General features: G+C 43.1%; 1 protein-coding gene across 1 annotated transcript in view; it reads right to left on the bottom strand.

The window, feature by feature from the left end:
• The window catches only part of iqsec3a (IQ motif and Sec7 domain ArfGEF 3a), a 189,141-nt gene that overhangs the window by 75,230 nt on the left and 92,133 nt on the right, over window positions 1-21,778 (bottom strand). Inside the window, exon 4 of the mRNA XM_056747447.1 lies at window positions 4,112-4,189. Within this exon, the coding sequence (XP_056603425.1) occupies window positions 4,112-4,189 (78 nt within the window). The remainder of the gene's footprint in view (window positions 1-4,111; window positions 4,190-21,778) is intronic.

Raw genomic sequence — 21,778 nt, 5'->3', positions numbered from 1 at the left:
TTTTATGCCAAGATCACAATTTACTGGAATCTTCATATTCAAACCTTATAAATAAACCTTTTACTTTGATTTGTTTTCTCTTGTGCTGATAAACCTGTGTAACCTTATTCCTATACATTGCATAAAGCCAGCCAATCAGATTACAGCCTGGCAGATTTCTGAAGTGAAGTGTTTCTGATTTATTTGCTTAGTATTGCATTTTGTGCAATAAAACATACAAAGCTAATTATACACGATAATGATATATTTTTAGGTGAGTGATGACAACAACTCATCACTATTTTATTATATAGCCCAATCCTCCAGAAAAAGCAAAATAAAAATTTGCTTTAATGTTTTGTTTTCACCTACATCCCAAATGAGTGTCAGAAAGTATGCCCCCACCCTTTTTGCTAAAAAGGCATTTAACCATATTTTTTTCTTTGAGTGTGACAAAAGTTACAATGTTCAAGTAAAGCAGACACACAAACACAAGCCAGTACTCTACAGCGTCATTAGCATGCAAAAATAACACCCTGGTATCCTCACAAAGCTGTTATGGTGAAAGGTGACGTTAATGAGTTAAAAGGTGATTTACCAGAACATCTGAGATGTTTTAATGGTGTTGGATGTATAGACTTTAGCACTAATAACAAATTCTTTAACGCAAGACCAACAATTTTGCCTTTTAAGCTGCCTATTTGACCTCTAGATAGGACAATACTCACCTGCTAGCTTTTAATAAATCATGAATAATGAATGAATAGTTGCCCCTATACAGTAGAACACTTAACTACCAATACGTTTGAAACTAACATAGAGTACCATAAGATATGTGGTACTATAAGACATTCTGTCGTAAGGAATGAAAAGGTGGCATAACGTTTTGTTGAACAGTTTCTCACCAACGAAAATTCTTCCTTTCTTTCTTTCTTTCTTTCTTTCTTTCTTTCTTTCTTTCTTTTGTTTCTTTCATTTATTCTATCTTTCTTTCCTTCTTTACTTTTGAGAATTGTTTATTGTATTGTATTTTTACTTGCTATTACACAGTTATGCTGTTATTACATTGTAGTAACAGCATTTATAACACATGATCAAATGATAAATTATGAGTAAGCAGAACATGACATGAATGAATAGGTGCTGGTGAATGCAGCAGCATGATGAAGCAAGAAACATGAACATTGACTCATTGACAAACAGTCAGAGGTGACAGACAACAGAAAATGAAAACTAAGATTCTCTGAAAGCAAACAAACTGCAACCAGCAACCCATGGACTGCTGTTACTGTCCTGTCTGAAGTGGTTTGCTTTTCTGTTAATATTTAGATGTGTTACAATTGGATTTTCATTCTCATGATGTTTACATATATTTCAGACTAATTCACATTCACAAGACAATGCTGCTCTAACATTTATCTGCATCATTAAGATTGCGTTTCTGCAATAAAAAACGAAACGTTAGAGACCCTAATTTAGTAGGCACTCCTATGGGTCGTATTTAAAGGACAAATAACCTACATTGTTAAGGATTGTATTGGTTGGAGTATAGGTGACTCAAAAAACTTGAATTTGATAAATGTCATGTTATTTCCTCCACTGCAGTACACAGGGCAAACCTATGGGAGTGAAACGATTACCTCGTTCTAGTTTGCTTGATTCTAGCGTTCCTTCTGGGTCTAATTCAATAACTTTTGCACTCTGTGGAGCTTATACTGTGATTTAGAGGCTTCTCAGTGGGAGACTGCGGCATTCCACGCTAACAATGGAAGAGTATACCGTCATCAATACCAGCTTGCGTTACTTGCTGTGCTCCTATTTTCTTTGAACCATCCATTTCGATACAGCCCTCTGTAAAGTGCTTTCATTAATTACTATTGAAGCCTTCCCACCAATTCAAGGCAATTTGTAAAGCTTCTAAACTGCAGAAACTAAAGAGTTATAATGGTTTCAAATAACATGCCGGGGTTTCTTTTTTTAATGAATGTGTGAAAACAATGTTTATTTGCTTTATCTGACTCTCAAGGTAATGGTTTATCCTGTTGGAATACTCGTGGATAATTCACTTATAATGCATAGTTATGGTTCATGTTATAGTATCAGCATAGCGGCAATGGAGGTGTAGGTTTTGATGCTGTGTCATTTAAATTCCCTTTAAATTACTAAAGTTATGGTAAGATATGGGTTTAGATCTCTATTTGATTGATCTGAGCAATCATCAAGTAGCAAAATCCTTATCTTAAAAATTGTGTAAACACGACTACGCTAACAGAATGGAAAATTACTTGTAGCCTCTGGCTTAACACGACTGAATTACCTTACTCTCAAACATGTCCGTAAAGTTTAATATATAAAGTCGGATTTAAAGGAAATATTATGAGATCTCACTCTATCAAGGTTAGAGGTGTGCAGCGCAGCCAATATCTGTATTTGTATCTTTATCAATTTCAAAATCATTTGTATTTGTCTCGGAATTAAGATTAAACCAGTTAAAGTGGGCGGGGCTTAAACCAAACGTTGTTGTTATTTATGGTTCAGCGCGGGTCCAGAAGAACTTCCTGTTTTAGTTCTTTAAAGCCACACTATAGAACTTTTGCTGACTGCTACCCCATGTGGTTGATATGCGCAATTGTCTGTTACCAGTGTCGTAAATAATGTCGCTGTATTTGCTTCCCCGTGGGCAGTGCAAAACACATGAATTTGTTAACTAAATTGATAAAACCAGCGAATGCAGCAACATCATTTGGAAACCATTACAAACTCTTCCGCAGGCAGGGGATGGGCAGGGCTGGTTGTTCTGACATGAACACAGAACTTACAGAGTGTGGTTGTAGCCATTTTGAGGCTGCTCTGATAGCACCGGGGGTAGAACTTGTCCAGTTAAGAGTTGTTCTACCATTGAAATCGTTTTAAAGACATTATTCGAAAAACTACAAAGTGTTGCTTTAACACGACACAAAAGTTTGAACAAAATATCTTTTCAAAATTAAAACGAAAACCGGAAGTGCTTCATTACACTAACGTTTAAACAAAATTCAAGGAACGGAATATTAACCAATTTAAAATGTTAAACAAATATCTTTAAGATTTACTTACATAGGTAAGATAAATAAATGATAATAATAAATTAATAAAAACTGAAAATGAAAGTGAAAGTGGTTCTTGACCAGTGTTTACATCTTGTAAATTGGTCTATACTGGAATTTTAACCAAATGTGTTTACATCACAAATCCTGGACAATACAGAAGTAATTCAATTCAAACCTATCATTAACTTAACAGAAATTATGGATGGAATTTATGTATTATAATTATTATTATGAAGTTTACACAGCAGCTTCAGTCAAAGAAACGAGGATCGTTGAACGAGTGAGTTGAACTGAAGTTAAGTCATATCAGTTATTTTTCGTGAATGAATCATTAGGATTCCCCAATTAACTAAAATAAACTGACTCAAACAAGCGATTCATAAATAACCAGACTCTAACAAACGATTCACTCGTGATTCGGACATCATTTTTCTCATGATTATGACACAGATATTGATAGATTCCACACAAAACACTGCTGCAAGGCTTGAGAAAACTTGGACTAGTTTAATTGTCATTTTTCTGCTTTGCCATAGTTAAAAGCTCATTTATGCTCGACAACACGGAAAAAAATTTTTTCTCCAGAATGTTATTTTAGTGAAAACATATCATAAATCACCATTAAAAAAAATGCGTGACTGGCTGTCTATCCTTGCTTGCACTTTTCTTTTTTCTATCTTGTTCTTTGTCTTTTGGTATCTAAATTTGGTTGCACGAATCTGTCATCTCATGCGTGTCAGAAAAGAGCTGCATTCTGAATAAACTATGAACTTCTTAGAGACACACAGTGAATATTTTTCCTATTATTCTTATTAAAGTCATTATTCGTGACTTCCGAATAAAATCTTGGTATTTGGGCAAATCCCTAGTCTATGTGATATCCCGGTGGGATGAAGATAAGGCATGAAAAGACTCATAACCACTTCAAGACAGGTGTAACTATAGGGCAGTTGTGTTGCCTAGCACCATCAGTAACCAGAAGAGCAGTTTTTTACTGTGGCAATTGAGTATTTGGTTAGAATGCACCAAGCACTCTCTCCTACCTAGGGACACAGGCCTGAGAGTCGGACTCAGGGGCATCCGGAGCTGGACAGCAGAACTGGTGCAGAACCGTCTGGTTCCTGTGAGAGTAAAAAACAAGAGAGAGAAATGGTCACGTTATGCATAAACTCCAGGGGTCAATAGAGCTTGTTAATCGACGTCACACCGCGTTGAATGTTCTGCCATCATGGGAGGATTGCTGCTAGTGTGTTCAATGCAGTTTTTTTTTTCGTTTTTCTTGTTTGATTAGAAAATATATCTAAGTTAGTTGTGTTAAAACACTTGCAATAGCATTACGCAGAGTTGTTCAAGAAGTCATGGTTCTACCACCTTTGATTTCACCATAAATAAAAACAAAACAAGTAATGGTACATATCAAAACAACAATAGCAGTGGAGTATGATCCTCCCAAGATGGCAGCGCCACCCCAACATGCAACATACGGCGTGACGTCAGCTTCACATTCTTTATATACAATCATGTTAAAAACACCAATCCTTAATGAAAATCATTCATTGACCAAGTACGTATTTGTTCAAAACTGTTTTAATTCAAAAAGGTAAGTTTAACCATGATTTTTATATGATGTTATGAAATGATTTTGAGTTATTGGGTTGGATTTCAATTTGAAAATGAATCCACATATACATAAGTATATATAGTAAACTGTCCAAGGCACACCTGGAAAAATGTATATATTTATGGCGGACCTACACAAAACAGAAAGTGACATCATTACTAAATCCAAAATACATGATATAAAACAAAAGACAACACATGGCCATCCAAAAAGTAGCATGTCCATAGACACCCTCTTATCCTCTTAGCCTCGTCCATGGTGCTGGACCTCCAGTCCATCAAACCAGATAAAAAGAAACTCTGGCAGAATGTTAAAGCTGTATTACTCCAGATGTCATCTGGATGAGTTAATAAAAGTTATGTTGTTATTTTAGCTCTGCAGACTTCTGACATGTGGAGGGCAGAAATCCCATTTGCTAAAACAGATTATCTCGCTCTCTCCTTTAACCTCTATTTCAACTCCCTAACTTTTCTTGGCTATTACATGTGATTTATACTGCTCCGCGTCGGAGTATAAGACTTCTGAAATAAGTGCCAACTCAAGGATACTGCAGTAGAAGGCCATTTGGGATTGCCACCGTCTACCTGCTCAAATATCAAACAAGTCTCGAATGGGTAACATCAATGCAGAACCAATGTTGGGAAAGCTGCTTTGAAATCATAACTCGCAATGCTACAAGCTTTAGTGTTTATCAAAATTAACCGTGTGTACCATTGACTACGTATTAACCAGAAGTCACTTCCATATAAATACAGTATATACACTGTAAAAAATACATGTGAAATCTACTGTAATTCCCTGTGTTCATGCACTGGAAAAAACGTATAGGAGGTCACAGAGCATTAAAGTATATTCAGTGAGAAATTACAATACTGATCAAATATTGTGAAAATCACATTAGAGGAATGTATTAGAAAGAACGACTTTGTTAACCTAACCAACACTGACCTGTGGTAAATCACAACAATCAAGCATGAATTTTCATAGTTCTATATTATAAAGGGTTTAAATAAATAAAATATATATTTTCCCAGTTCAGAGGTATTACAGTTAAACTTGGAATTGAAAAAGTCTGATATTCAGAGCATATGAAATGGGACATAATTCAAATCAAAGTATGATCATTATTTAAAGGATACAAACGTCTTGCACAAGCTTTTAGTAGCTTTTTTTCTTTTGAGTCTAGCACAACTAGACATTAAACATTGAACTGTTTTATAACCTTCTGTGAATTGATAATTAAATATTTTTGTGAAAATAGACTTTTCTCAATTAAATCTTTTATTGATTTGTCATGTGGTTCCCTTTCTGTCGGTCTCTCGACGTTCTGTCGAGAACGACAGATGGGGTTCGCCCTTGAGAACCAATCAACTCTGACTACTATAGAAAAGGCCAATGAAATTTGGCGAATTAAATTTGCATGCCGGGCTCCGCCCCCGGATATCCAGTATAAAAGGAAGCCGGCGTGCAGCATTCATTTACCTTTTGTTCTTCAGAGCCTTCGCTCGGTGATGTCGCCCTTCTGCCGACGCACCCTAACCCCTTGGTCTTCCATGACCTTCCTCAGGGCGGGGTTCCCCGCGTTGCAGGTTACGAAGCACGTCGTGGTTACGACGGACGCCTCGCTGCAGGCGTGGGGCGAGTGTGCAACGGGCACGCAGTAGCGGGGCGCTGGACAGCCCCCCGTCTAAGCTGGCATGCAATTGCCTAGAGTTGTGGGCTGTGCGGCTTGCGCTGAGAAGGCTCCGGCCTCTAGTGCAGGGCCAGCACGTGTTGGTCCTCCGGGACAGCACGACAGCTGTACCATACATCGCCAGGGTGGCGTACGCTCCCGGAAGCTAACACAACTTGCCCGACGCCTCCTCCTGTGGAGTTAGCAGGTGATCCGCTCCCTGCGGGCCACACACATCCCAGGCAAACTGAACCAGACAGCCGACGCGCTCTCTCGTCAGTATACGCCTTGCGGAGAGTGGCCACTCCACCCCCGGTCCAGCTCATTTGGGTGCTGTTCGGACAGGCACAGATAGTCCTCTTTGCCTCCAGCGACACCACCCATTGTCTGCTTTGGTACTCCCTGACCGAGGCCCCCCTCGGCACGGATGCCCTGGCGCTCAGCTGACGGGCGGAACCACACCTTCCACCCAAGAAGCCTCCTTGCACAGACACTGTGCAAGGTCAGGAGGAGCACCAAGCGTTATTGGTTACACCACACTGGTTTAACCACACTTGGCTTCAGAGTTGATGCTCTGGACAGCGACTCCCCCTGAACCATTCCCCTGACAGAGGACCTGCTCTCTCAGGGGAAGGACACGTTCTGGCATCCCAGATCAGACCTCTGGAACACCCATGTCTGGTCTCTAGACGGGACGAGAAGATCCTGAGATGGCTACTCTCCCTCTACGGAAGAGACCATCACCCAGGCTAGGGCCCCATCTACTAGGCAGTTACACGCCTCTAGACGGTGCCTCTTCTCGTCCTGGTGTCTCTCTCAGTGAAAAAGACCCACTGAGGTGCTCGATCAGGATTGTGTTGTCCTTCTTACGAGACTGGAGACTAACATCTCCCCTCCACGCTGAAAGTGTATGTAATCGCTATCGCCACTCATCACGACTCAGTTGATGGAAAATTTCTAGGGCAACACGACCTGGTCACAAGGTTCCTAAGGAGCGCGAGAGGGCAGAATCCGCCTCATCTCCGCTCCATACCCTCTTGGACTTTAATGTGGGTCACCTGAGTAAGACGGCCCCCCTGTTGGTGCTCAAGAGGGTAGGGGATCTCCGAGCATTCTCTGTGTCCCCGGATTGCCTTAAATTCGGCCCTGGTAACTCTCACGTCATCCTGAGACCCAGGCCCGGATACGTGCCCAAAGTTCCAACTACTCCCTATCAGGACCAAGTGGTGAACTTGCAGGCGCTCCCCATCGGGGAGGAAGACCCAACCCGATCCGTGTTGTGTCCTGGACCGCATGCAGAGCTTCAGTAGCTCTGACCAGCTCCTTGTCTGTATTGGAGGACAGCAGAAGGGGAAGGCTGTCTCCAAGCAGAGGCTGGCGCACTGGGTCGATCTCAGAATCTCCCATGCCCACTGAAGGCTCACTCCACACGGGGTATAGCCTCCTGGGCACTGGCCAGAAGCGCCTCTCTAGCAGACATCTATAGAGCTGCGGGTTGGGCTACGCCCAAACACCTTCGCAAGGGTTAACAACCTTCGCGTAAACCCGGTGTCAGCCCACGTCCTGCGTGGCGACATGTAGGACTGGCATCCGGGGGGGCGTATGCCTGCAAAAGCACCTTCCCACCCTCCAAGAGGTTGGATCAGTGTGCTATCTACCTTTCTTCTTACCCAAACACATGGTTAAGAAACTGGTACCTCACCAACCTTCCTTCTTACCCAGACACTGGTTAAGAACAGGCATTCCATCCATCACTAAGCAAGCACTCCCTGGGGGTTGGCTGGGCAGAGCAGCCTTCCCCCTTAGGCCGGGACACCATATGACCTATCACAGATAGTTCTTAAAAGCCTGGTGCTATCAGACGCAGTAAAAACCCCACTGTGGGCTGTTCCGTCTGCTATACCCTCATGACAATGGTTCCCACACATGGTAACCCATGAGCTTCCCCAGGTGGACCTCCACCTCGCGGTAAACTACCCAGTCCGCACGTTCCATGCGTTCTCCTCCAAGGACGAGACCATACTTATATTCTCCCCACGGGTAGGAGGTGACCTCTGCAGCGCTTCTCTGATTAAGACTTGCGCTCACCCGGTGTAAACCCGAGCCGGACGGCCTCTCGCCAGTAAAGAGATAAGGCCCCGTCTGTGAAAGGTTACCGGTCAGGGCTGTACCCATCTTTCTCCAAGAAAGCTCTGGGACCCCCCGACCACCACACTGGAAGGTTACAGTTTCACGAAGCTTTGAGCTGACACGCCCAGGCTTGTTACCGTCGCTTCGCTGAGATTGTGACGCGATACAGCGTTGTGGCGTTTTCCATAGGCAACCCCATCTTTCGTTATCGACACAACGTTGAGAGACCGACAGAAAGGGAACGTCTTGGTTATGTATGTAACCTCAATTCCCTGATGGAGGGAACGAGACGTTGTGTCTCTTATGCCACAAACACGTATCGTATTCTGCTGCAGTCGTGAGAGGCTCTCAGGCTCTACAGAACAAGAGGTAAATGAATGCTGCACGCCGGCTTCCTTTTATAACGGATATCCGGGTGCGGAGCCCGGCATACAAATTTAATTCGCCAAATTTCATTGGCCTTTTCTATAGTAGTCAGAGTTGATTGGTTCTCCCCAATCACAATCACGGCTTATGATGTAGGCTACTGGTGGTTCTAAATTCTGTGGCCCACGACGTCAACTTCCTGCACCCTTAATCTGAGTGCAGCTTGTTCCGTAACTATTACAATCGCTCTTGCGGTACTTTGATGTCACACGCCGTCCGAGAGTAGCGCCGCTGTCGCAGACGGCCAAAGACTGTAGATACCAAGAGCCAAAACTCAATAGAACGTTCCATTGCAACACCAGCGCCCTGCGATTTCCGCTGTGAAAGTGACTTGTCTTTTTATCTTTCTCGATAGCAATATGAGCTGTTTTGTAAAACATTGAAGCTGAAATCCAACCTGAATGATAATAATACATGATTTCAAAAACATTAGCCTGCCAGAAACTATTTGAGTTTTGCCTCTTGGTATCTATACTCTTTGGCAACGCAGCACCTTTTGACGCGACCACGTATTCCGACCTGCAGCAGCCTTCATTGTGATTGCGGTGAATCTAAATATTTTTTAAATGTATATGTTATAATTTACTATTTATTATATGTTTTTCAGAAATCTTTATGTGGAACAATCCGTTCAGCTGTGTATAATAATAAATATTATTATTTTTCTTAATTATATTTTAGCATTTTGTTGTTTGTTTAGGAAATGTTTTCAAACTGTGTTTTACGTTAAGTCATAAACATACCAAACCAGAATAAGTGATCTGTGATTCATTTCGGTTTAGGCTCTAGGTTCACTTTTAAGCAGTCATCCCAAGAAAGTAAGTAAACTAAAACAACATTAATAATTATATTCTTAAGTCAGGGGCTTTTATTCAAAATCATCTACATTAAATGAAAAAAACACAGTAACTAACTGACAGCCGTTGACAAGTAACTTATTGTAATAAACAATCACAGTTACTAACTGGCAGCCATTGACAAGTAACTTACTGTAATAACAATCACGGTTACTTACTGGCAGACATTGACAAGTAACTTACTGTAAAAAACAATCACAGTTACTTACTGGCAGCCATTGACAAGTAACTTACTGTAATAAACAATCACAGTTACTTACTGGCAGCCATTGACAAGTAACTTACTGTAATAAACAATTACAGTTACTTATTGGCAGCCATTGACAAGTAACTTACTGTATTTTTAAAGTTCTTACAGTGTAGGCATAACCCGTTTTCATGGTTGGCATGGGTTAAAGTGATAGTTTACCCAAAAATGAAAATCTGCCATCATATATTCACCCTCTTGTAATTTCACACTTGTATGACTTTCTTTTTTCTGCAGAACACCATAGAAGGCATTTTGAAGAATGTTGTTAACTGGCACCCGTTCACTTGCATTGGTTTTGTGTCGATACAATAGAGTTAATGGGTGCAGGTGCTGTTCGGTTTCCAACTTTCTGCAAAATATCTTCTTTTGTGTTCCCCTAAAGAAAGAAGGTCATTCATAATGACAGATTCTATTTTGGGTGAACTATCCATTTAAGCCAACAAAAGAAAGATACAAATGAAAAGCACACAACGCAGTACAATTTTTCAAGCCAACACAAGGACATGGGCATGAAAGGTGTGATAATGAATTGTTATTATAATAAATAGCCTTACAATGTGTTTTCTTTACTAGGTGTGACTTTAAACTGGGTTAGTAATTGTGCAAACAACAGCGCTCAGAGCAATTACTGTAGCAAGTCTAACTGCTATGACATGGATAATGACTTTTTGAATCTATTAAAAAAAAACATAGATTTGGTCATTGGGCTAAGTGAATAAACAGCTGTGTAAACAAAACTTTACCTTGTGTTAAAATCATTGACCCAAAACTACACCTGGCTATTATAAAAACAATCCAAAGTTAATCTTTCAACACTGTGGATAACCAAGGTGTGCTTGAAAGAAATCAACAGGAAACTTCAATGGGATATATCTGTTTAAAGACGAACAACATGCTAAAATTAATCAAAAGCACGGCAATCTGATTTGGAATAAAATTACATTTCAAAGGAGCTTCTAGTCTTAGGCAGTCCCTAGGCTTTTAAAAAGATGAAAGACGTCTTTCTGACAGCAGGGGAGGAAATGTATCATTTTTAAATTCGTAAACACAACATTAGTCTCAAGTTTGTGTAGCTGAAGTTTTATCACTTTAAAGTATAAATTGGGTTTATAAATTGGGTTTTGGAGTTAAAGGAAATCTGTTCCCACATTCTAAACATATACTGACTGGCATTTCTCCTGGCAAGTTTTCCTACTCAGTACGTTTTTTTCACATTCACAATGAATAAATTAAGGATTCATTTGATATACATTAAAGTTGTATTACAGGCTTTCTATTAAATTTATGGTTTGAGTGACTTGGTCCCCAAGTTTTTGATGCGATAAGTAGATGTTGGCGACATGACCAAAAGCCTTTCTTACATTATATGGTTACATTATATGTGTTGCTAGTGCTGTGTTAACTACTTACTGAGAGTATATAATGATAAAATGTATATTGAATACACTATAAATTCCTTTAAATAAAAATGTCTGCCAAAAGCAAAACTTTTAAATCAATGTACCAAGCGTGTGGGTTGCTTTAATAAATCAATGGAAAGAAAACTTCTACATTATTGGAGTATATTTAACTGCCTCCAAAAAAAAATCTAATATAGTAAAACATTATGAATTCTGATGTTATCATATATGATAAAAATTTGTGGTGTCACAATAACGGTATCGAGAATAACAGCATATAAAAAACGCAATTATCAAATTGTCATAATATATATATATCATAATATTGTAAATATTCAGCACCCATTAAACATTTCGCCATATCCATAACAATGGTAACAGACTCTCTCTCTGCCTTATACACTTTTATTTTAAGTGTGATTCATTGACCAAATAACTAAATTAATTAATTTCACTGATGGCATCATTTTTTTGTTTTTATAAACATTTGGATAAATATTGAGATTAAAAAGCATTATCGAGATTTTTGGACCACAATATTTATGTAGTGAGAATTGGATATTGTGACATTAATATAGACGCAGCTAAGTGATTGTCTAAAAGGTATTCACATTAGAGAGAAAGCATTTCCTAACTGAAGATAAGGTAGAAATTCCTATTATAATTTAAAAGGGATTATACTAGCTTTGGTTGACTCACTCAAAGCCACACATGTACAAACTTCCTCCAAATCTGTCTAAGAGTTTGTTTAATCCCCATTTTACAGAGGATTAAGCCTGGCGAGTGAGACCATTTGTTTGTGTGTGTGCGTGTTGATGGCAGTGGTCTAAAAATATTTGAAGAAACATAGACTAGGTTATGCGGAAAGCAGCCTTTTCCAGGCACTGATGGTTACGTAACTTCAAAAAGTGAATAGACCTTTGACAGACAACATTTTTTTTGTTTAAAGCTTTTTTCATAGTAAGAACAGAAAATGAATCATAATAGTATTTTATAATTAAAGTGGTCCAACAAATTTTAAGACTATATTTCAAACTTATATGAACTACATCTGTGACCTAACCAAAATGTTAATACATTGACCATCAAAAGGATAGTTCACACAAAAATGAAAATTCTGTTGTCATTTACCTTCAGGTTGGTACAAATCTGTATACATTTATTTGTTCTGCTATACACAAAGGAAGATATTTGAAAGAATGTCAGTGACCAAGCAGATCTCATCCACATTGACTCCCATAGCACTGTAAATAACAACTATAGGATTTACTTAATTTCTGTGTAAATTTGCCCAAGTTTTTTACACAGTTTTTTAAGTAAACTCTAGTTAAATTTGTTTTGAAAATTTTGCACAAATTTACACAAAAAAATTAAGTAAATCTTAATAGTTGTTTTACAGTGTTCTATGGTAGTAAATAGGGGATGATATCCGTTTGGTTTCTGATGTTCTTCCAAATATCTTCCTTTGTGTTCAAGAGGACAAAGCAATTTCTACAGTTTTTTATAATGTAAATGAGTAAATGACGACAGAATTTTCATTTTTGGGTGAATGATCCCTTTAAATATTACAACTGACCATTTAAAGCTCAGTCACAAGTATTTTGTGAAAATTTATGTGTTAGGAATTCAGTGCAAAAATTAAAAAAGGCATGCACAAACTGTTGCCTATTTGTCCTTTATGAAGGGCTGTAATGCTTTTTGTTCTTTTCTATGATGAAATCTAAATATGATAGCCCAATGACATGCATCAGTACGTAGGCAGGAATTAGTATTCCAGATTAAACAGAGATAAGGCACACAGATAGAGCATAACATCTGATCTCTTATCAGAGTGTTCCACCCCACCTTGCAAGGTTAAGCCTCTAATTCCTCATGGAACAAACGAATAAATCTCTCGCAGGTCAACAGAGTTTGTTTAGGGGCTTAATCTGCTCACAGCTTCTGATATCAGCCTGGCTTGTGTCAATCTTCTCCAAATGCTTTTTTTAACTTGTTCAGCAATTAGTTACTTCGCTGTGTGAACAGAATAGATACCGCAATGTCTTGTTCACCATTTTGAGAGCGCAAAAACGACTATTTTGATCTCAGGGAACACACTAATGATAGAAAGTATACCTAAAATGGAAGTCACTTATCCAAAGCGTCTGCCAAATGCGTGAATATAAAAGCAAATTAAGTGATTTAAATATTAGGAAAAGATGGATAAGGGACCGTGTAAAAAGTTCACATTGCATATAAACAAACTGGCTGCTTGTTAGTGAGTGCTTTTTACAAAAATAATCAAACAATAGCAGTTCACGTCTCCAAGTTAAATTGCTTTCATACCAATCCACATGACTTTATTTTCAAGCATAACTGAAACAGAGTTCATAACACAGCTTTGAAACCAACTAAACTGTGACGTCAAACTCCAACCCACACCAAAAGCTCAAGTGTGAAAGCATTTTTTAACTAGGCCTACCATCTGCAATGACTCATATATTCCGGACTGAATTTGCACGGTCGAACAGAATGTGATGCATTAAGCATGTTACCCAGTCCATAAGGTGGATTAATCTATAAAAATAGAGATGAATAGCATCTGGATAGTCCTGTGGGGATCAGCTTTTGAAAAAAGTCTTAGCCCCATCTCCCATTTACAAGCGTGAACACACATACACAAACACACACTCATTCAGAATTAATGTCCTAAGCCTTTTCGAAAGGTTCACATCAGCAGCAAGGCTTCAACAGTCCTCCATCCACAACACAACCGAAATAGTACAAAAAAAGTGAGGACATTAATATTTGAAGAATTCAGAAGCCGGAGGGAGTTTAAGTAGCAAACTGAAAAGTTTGTGCTTTTACACCACTTTGTCATGACTTACACTATTTCTAAGGATGGTTTGGTAACTGTTCTCTTAGAACTGTGTGTTCTCTTAGCTGACACAAACACTTTCTGTATGTTTTTTCGTTCATCGAGGAATAACATTCCAGTCCAAATGCTCTTCACCGCCTAACACTAAAATAATATTTGAAGATTTTTAATGCCAAGTTAAACGTGCTATTTAAAAAGGAATACAGCTTTCCTGTAGCTCAGTGGTAAGACCATTGCGTTAACAATGCAAGGTTGTGGGTTCGATCCCAGGGGATTGCAAATACCTATGTATAAATGTATAGGATAAAGCAATGTAAGTCGCTTTGGATAAAAGCGTCTGCCAAATGCCTAAATGTAATGTAAAATGTACAATAAATTGGGTTGAACAAGTTACTCAAGAAGCATGCACAATGATATCATTGAAAAAATCATAGGAAAAATCTCTAAACAGTAGCACTACCATTCGCAAAAGCCCACAATATAAACATACGCTTAGATGGACCAACTACTTGTGATATCGGCAAACACAAAATTATGAAGTTACAGCTCTGGATGTGTGGGTGTCCTGTTGATGCCGCTGGTTCACCCTTCTGTCAAGCGTGCGGGATATACACAGCTCATTAAATTTGTGTTTTCTCCATTTTTTCCGATAACAGCAGCAAGACTTCAGATTATTGGGTGATTATGAACATTCAGGCTTCTCTGGGGGAACAAAATGTAGCTGTCAGGCAAGAGAATAAAGATGATGTTAGACAAACCAAACAGAAAGGCATGGACAATGAATCAACACATTATAGCCAAAACTGTTTGAGGGCTGTGGTCATTTTGGTTTAAAAGCTAGCAAGCCAGTTTCATTAAAACATTGAACGGAAAATTATTTTTGCGGTTTTACAGGGCATGTCGAGCCATTGCTGTCTCAGTCCTGATTCATCTCTACACTGATGATGTAGGAAAAAGAGTTTCGTAAGGTCATAGTGCTGAGGGCGATTAGCGCTGCACAACTGCACTGCACCAAATGTCCATGCAATCCACTGATTCAGCTGCTCTCAGAAAGTGAGTAAAAACATTTTATTGACAAATAGGGAAAACCTAGGATAGTGGCAATTTTTTATTTTAATCTAAAAATGACATATGTGTGTACATCTAAATAGATTTTTGATGAAAATATGCCTGACAAGATTGTTACACTGAATGACATGTAAGTGAGTGTCTTCTGTAAATAAGGTAAAAATTTATTTTTTGCTCAGAAAGCAGAAACAAAAATTCAATTCAATTGAACAGAAAACAGAAAAATAATAACAATTTAAAGCAGTATACACTTATTGTTTTCATGCTTAAACCCTTTTTCGTCTTTGTCCCAAACATATTTAGGAAATATTTACATGTATGTATTTATATTTACCAATAATTTATATTATATATAATTTAAAAAAAAAAACATATGTGTATGTACAAAAGTAACCACATACTTTTATTCTGGATCCTGATTAATCGTTTGACAGCTCTAATATTTACATATATGGCAAATAAGCAGGTCACTTTCCATCAAAGCCATCGAATTCTTGTTTTTCTCCAGATATATACTTACTTTTCTTGTGACATTTAAAAATAAGAAAGAAAAACTAACTGTTATCTTGTGAAAAACAGGAAAAAGGAAATTAAAACAAAGAAAACAAAATGCTCTTCTGCCTCATGTGCATTTTTGAGTCCAGATATTAAATGCAACTTTAGAATATTTAAATTGTCATCTTAAATTGTGTGGCTTGTTAGCAAGAGGTTTGCTATAACAGTACCCATAGACTTACACTGAAGGAGGGAATGATCCGGTAAGTGAGCCCCTAAAACAACAGCATTTCCTTCACAACACTAAAACACCATAGAACAACCCTTGAAACTTGCAGTAAGCTTTAATTATTATAGTCAAAAATGAAGATAATTCCCTTTCCTGTGAAGTGAACCCAATATGCGTTTCTGTGTAATTAAATTGAAACTAATTATTTGCATGTCCAATAATGAACTTGTTATTTTGCTGTCCCTGCAGGCTATGGAAATAATATAAATCTGCAATATTTATATCTGAAACCACATACAAAAACTGCTTTATGAATATTTCCAATCACATCTCACAACACGCATGACCTTTCACAAATACCTGAGGGCCAGAATAACATAAGGGCTAGGTGAAGAAGGAGCCCCAAAGCCTGTGGAAGAAGGAGGCCCTTGATTGGATGGAGAAGATGAGAACTGTCCATACATCATCGATTTTCAAGTGGTTGATTTTAAAATAACAATAAAATACAGATTCTTCCAACAAAAATTGGAAAATGTTCCTGACTATTATAATTCACTCTCCAATCAAAATCACTTTACAGTTTGCACCATCACGTCGGGAAACGCCTCTTTGCTTTCATATGTCTATAATATGAAGGTCAACTGAAACAGCAAAGTGTGACTTTTATGTTAAATATGTTATGTTAAATCAAGTTGATTAGTTTCATTACATTGGGAAATTAGTTCCCTTTCTGTCGGTCTCTCGACGTTGTGTCGAGAACGACAGATGGGGTTCGCCCTTGAGAACCAATCAACTCTGACTACTATAGAAAAGGCCAATGAAATTTGGCGAATGCAATTTGCATGCCGGGCTCCGCCCCCGGAAATCCGGTATAAAAGGAGGCCGGCGTGCAGCATTCACTTACCTTTTGTTCTTCAGAGCCATCGCTCATGAGTACAACTCAGGATTCAATCCTCTACAACTACACGCTGGTGCTACGACGTGTTACAGCGGATCGTCCCTTTCTGCAGCGACCTTCCCCTGGGCGTCTCGGCGGTTCCGGAGGTGTTAGAGATTTTTTCTAAAAGTCCTTTTCAGGACTGACTGAGCATTCTCCAGCGCGGCATGTCCCGCTGTTCTCTTGGGTGCGGCACCCTCATCGAGGAGGGGGATGGACACGATCGCTGCATTAGGTGTCTGGGCGTCCAGCACACTGAAGCAGCGTTCGTTGACACATCTGCCTGCACTGCGGGCAGATTGTCATTCAGAAGTTGCGGTCACGGGTGGCTGTCTTCCTACGGGAACCAGCCACCATTTCGTCTGCTACCCGGGCTGTGACATCTGTGGCTACGGCCCCGATGACCACCCACGTTAGCAGCGTTAGTGATACGGGGAACTCTGCGAACGTAAACCCGCCAGCCAAGTGCTCACGGGCCGATCGCACCCCGATTCGCTCTTCTGAACGTTCCCCAACCGGCGGTGGCATACCGTCCGGATCCTCACGCACACACTCGGAAACGATGTGTGACGTAGATGAGATGTCGCTCGCAGCATCGGAGGGAGACTGGCATCCGACTCTGCCGAATCCAAACTCCACCCCCAGCGGTCGAGTTCAGGAGGAAGCAGAAGTGATGTCATCCGTGCTAACCCGGGGATACGTGGTTCCCGAGGTCGGTGCGCGGTGCAAACCGCGCCCACCCCGGGTGCCATGTTTTTCCCGGAGGTGCATGAGGAGCTGTGTAAAACTTGGAACGCTCCTCTCACGGACCGTTCCAGTGAAACCAGCTCCGGCTCCCTTACTTCCCTCGATGGTGAGGCAGCCAAGGACTGCGTCGAGATCCCCCGGGTGGAACGTCCGCCTGCGGTGCACCTGTGCCGCGGACGGCTACCACCTGGGGGGGGATCGACCACTCCTACCGTCCAAAGCACGTAAGACTTCGGCATCACTGGTGTCGAAAGCTTGCGATGTTGCGGGCCAGGCTGCCTCCTCTCTCTATGCCTTGGCCATCCTGCAGGTCCGCCAGGCCAGGGCGTTGAGAGGGCTCCACGAGGGTAAGGCCGACCCGGGTATAATGCAGGATCTCCGTGCCACCGCTGACAGCGCTCTACGGGCGACTAAGGCGGCGGCACGGGCCCTGGGTCGGACGATGTCCACGGTAGTGGTCCAGGAGAGACACCCCCGGCTATACCTTGTGCAGAAGAGTGACAGCAAGGAAGTCCGCTTTCTTGATGCACTCATCTCGCAGGGTGGGTTGTTGGTAACACCGTCGAGGACTGCGCTCAGCAGTTTTTTGACGGCGAAGCAGACAGTGGCAATTAACCACATTTTTTTCACGCCGCGACTCGGCCGCCTACAGGCCTCCGAGATCTCACGTGACGTCTGCTTCCCTGCAACCCAGGACCCTTTCGACATCGGCTCCGGTTCCTGTGCCCCCACAGGCGGCACCCCGGAAGCAGAGGTCGAGGGGGAAACCTCCACCCCGTCAGCAACCTCCTCGCGAGAAGGGACACTGACGGGAAGACCCCAGGGAGAACAACATCGGGCCCGAACCTTCACAGCCACGGCTCTGATCGGTCGGTACGGGACGACTCCTGCCTCGTCACCAAAGCCGGGCCCTTGTTAGGGCTTGGCGCCCACTTACTCACTGAGTTTTTTGTTCTCCCCGGGTTTACTTGCAGCCGATCGCACACTCCACTGGACTGTGCTCGGCGAACCGACCTCACACCCTGGCGAGGCGTGAGGTCGTACACATATACGACAGCCGTCACCACTCTCAAACCGACAGTGCGTGCCGTTGTCCCGCCAGGCAGGTAAGCAGGCGGAGCAAAAACCTTCCCTCCGGGGACTCCCCGCGACATGGTTAGCTCCGCCAGCCGACGAACCACCCCCCGTGGGAATGATGAAGCAGACCGTCCCCTTGGTCACCCTGTCACAGTCCCTGGGAGCTCGAGAGCTGCCCACACTGTCTCGCTGGCTAATGAGGGCGGTCCGTCTTGGTTACTCGATCCAGTTCGCCAGAGACTCACCCAAGTTTCGGGGCATCATCTCTCCCTCTGTCAGAGGCAGGGACGCCTCCGTACTTCGGGTAGAGGTCCCCACCCTTCTGGCAAAACAGGCATCGAGTTCGTCCCTCAAAACCAAGATGTTCAGTGGGTCACCACCCGCACTTCATCGTTCCCAAGAAAGACGGCGGGTTGCCCCCAAAGGCTGCGTACCCTGAACAGAGCACCTTCACAAGCTGCCATTCAGGGTGCTCACACAGAGGCGCGTCCCGACATCTATGAGGTGTCAGGATTGGTTCGTGGCAATCGACCTGAAGGACGCTTACTTTCATGTCTCGATCCTCCTCGACACCGGCCGTTCCCACGGTTCGCGTGCGAGAGGCGGGCATATCAGTACAGAGTCCTCCCTTTCGGTCTGTCCCTGACCGCCCTTTCTCCCTGAGAGGAGGAAGGCGAGCGGGTACTAAACTATCTCAGCGACTGGCCTATCTTGGCACACTCGCGAGATCTGTTATGTACACAAAGGGACCTGGTGCTCCGGCACCTAGGTCGATTGGGACTCCAGGTCAACCAAGAGAGGGGCAAGCTCTCCCCAGTGCAGAGCATCCTCTTTCTCGGTATGGAACTCAGCTCTGTCACCATGTCGGCACACCTGTCCGCAGTTGTGCCCAACCAGTGTTGAACTGTCTGAAATGAACATTTTTAGGCAGACAGCGGTCCCCCTGAAACAATTCAGAGGCTCCTGGGACACATGGCGTCCTCGCGGGCTAATACCCCTCGAGTTGATGCACATGACACCGCTCCAACACTGGTTTCAGAGTCGAGTTCCGAGGAGAGCGTGGCACACCGGCAGCAGGCGCATGGTGATGCCGCCCTGCTGCCGACGCACCATAACCCCTAGTCTTTATGACTTTTTCGACGGACTCAGGTCCCTCTGAGCAGGTTATGAGGCAGGTCGTGGTGACGACTGAAGTCTCCCTGCAGGGGTGCGGTGTAGTGTGCAACGGGCACGCAGGTGGGGTGTTGGACGAACCCCCGCCTGCGCTGGCATATCAATTGCCAAGAGTTGTGGGCTATGCTACTTGCACTGAGCAGGCTACGGCCTCTCGTGCGAGACATGCACGTGCTGTTCCGAGGACAGCACTATAGCTGTAGCGAATACAGATCGTCAGGGTGGCGTTCGCACACAGCAGCTAAACACAACTTGCTCGACGCCTCCTCCGGTGGAGTCAACAGGTGACTCGTTCCCTGCAGGCCACACACCCCGGGCAAACTGAACTAGACAGCCGACGTGCTTTCTCGCCAGTTTATGCCTCGTGGAGAGTGGCGACTCCACCCCCGTGCAGTCCAGCTCATTTGGAGGCTGTTCGGGTAGGCCCAGGTAAAACCTGTTCACCTCCCGTAACACCACCATTTGCCCGCTTGATAGTCCCTGCCCTCGGCACGGATATCCTTGCGCACAGCTGGCCGCGGGATGGGCGGAAGCACACCTTCCCCCCCCCAGGAGCCTTCTTGTACAGACTCTGTGCAAGGTCAGGGAGCAGGAGCACCAAGTGTTATTGGTTACACCACACCGGTCTAACCGCACTTGGCCTCAGAGCCGATGCTCTGGACAGCGACTCCCCCTGAACCATTCCCCTGACAGAGGACCTGCTCTCTCAGGGGAAGGACACGTTCTGGCATCCCAGATCAGACCTCTGGAACACCCATGTCTGGTCTCTAGACGGGACGAGAAGATCCTAAGATGGCTACTCCCCCTATACGGCTGAGACCATCACCCAGGCTAGGGCCCCATCTACTAGGCGGTTACACGCCTCTAGACGGTGCCTCTTCTCGTCCTGGTGTCTTTCTCAACGAGAAAGACCCACTGAGGTGCTTGATCAGGATTGTGTTCCCCTCCTCACGAGACTGGAGACTAACATCTCCCTTCCACACTGAAAGTGTATGTAGTCGCTATTGCCACTCATCACGACTCAGTCGGTGGAAAGTTTCTAGGGCAACACGACCTGGTCACCAGGTTCCTAAGCAGCGAGAGGGCGGAATCCGCCTCATCTCCGCTCCATACCCTCTTGGGACCCTAAGTGGTCCTGGGGAGCCTCAGGGCCCCCCAAAGAGCCCCTCGGAGGTTCCGATCTTCCTCATAGAGTAAGACGGCCCTCCTGACGGCGCTCACTTCTTTCAAGAGGGTAGGGGACCACCGAGCATCCTCCGTGTCCCTGGATTGCCTTAAACTCGGCCCTGGAAACTCTCACGTTATCTTGAGACCCAGGCCCGGATGCGTGCCCAAGAAGTTCCCACTACTCCCTCCGGGGCCAAGTGGTGAACTTGCAGGCGCTCCCCATAGGGGAGGAAGACCCAACCCGATTAGTGTTGTGTCCAGTACGTACTGGACCGCACGCAGAGCTCTGAAGCTCTGACCAGCTCCGTGTCTGTTGGAGGACAGCAGAAGGGGAAGGCTGTCTCCAAACAGAGGCTGGCGCACTGGGTCGTGGACGCCGTTACGACGGCATTCCGATCTCAGAATCTCCCATGCCCATTGGCAGTGAGGGCTCACTCCACACGGAGTTTAGCCACCTCCTGGACACTGGCAGAAGCGCCTCTCTAGCAGACATCTGTAGAGCTGCGGGTTGGGCTATGCCCAAACACCTTCGCAAGGGTTAACAACCTTCGCGTAAACCCGGTGTCAGCCCACGTCCTGCGTGGCGACATGTAGGACTGGCATC

Source organism: Triplophysa dalaica, chromosome 5, assembly GCF_015846415.1.
Source record: "Triplophysa dalaica isolate WHDGS20190420 chromosome 5, ASM1584641v1, whole genome shotgun sequence".
NCBI lineage: Eukaryota > Metazoa > Chordata > Actinopteri > Cypriniformes > Nemacheilidae > Triplophysa > Triplophysa dalaica.
This window is presented reverse-complemented; position numbering and strand designations above follow the sequence as displayed.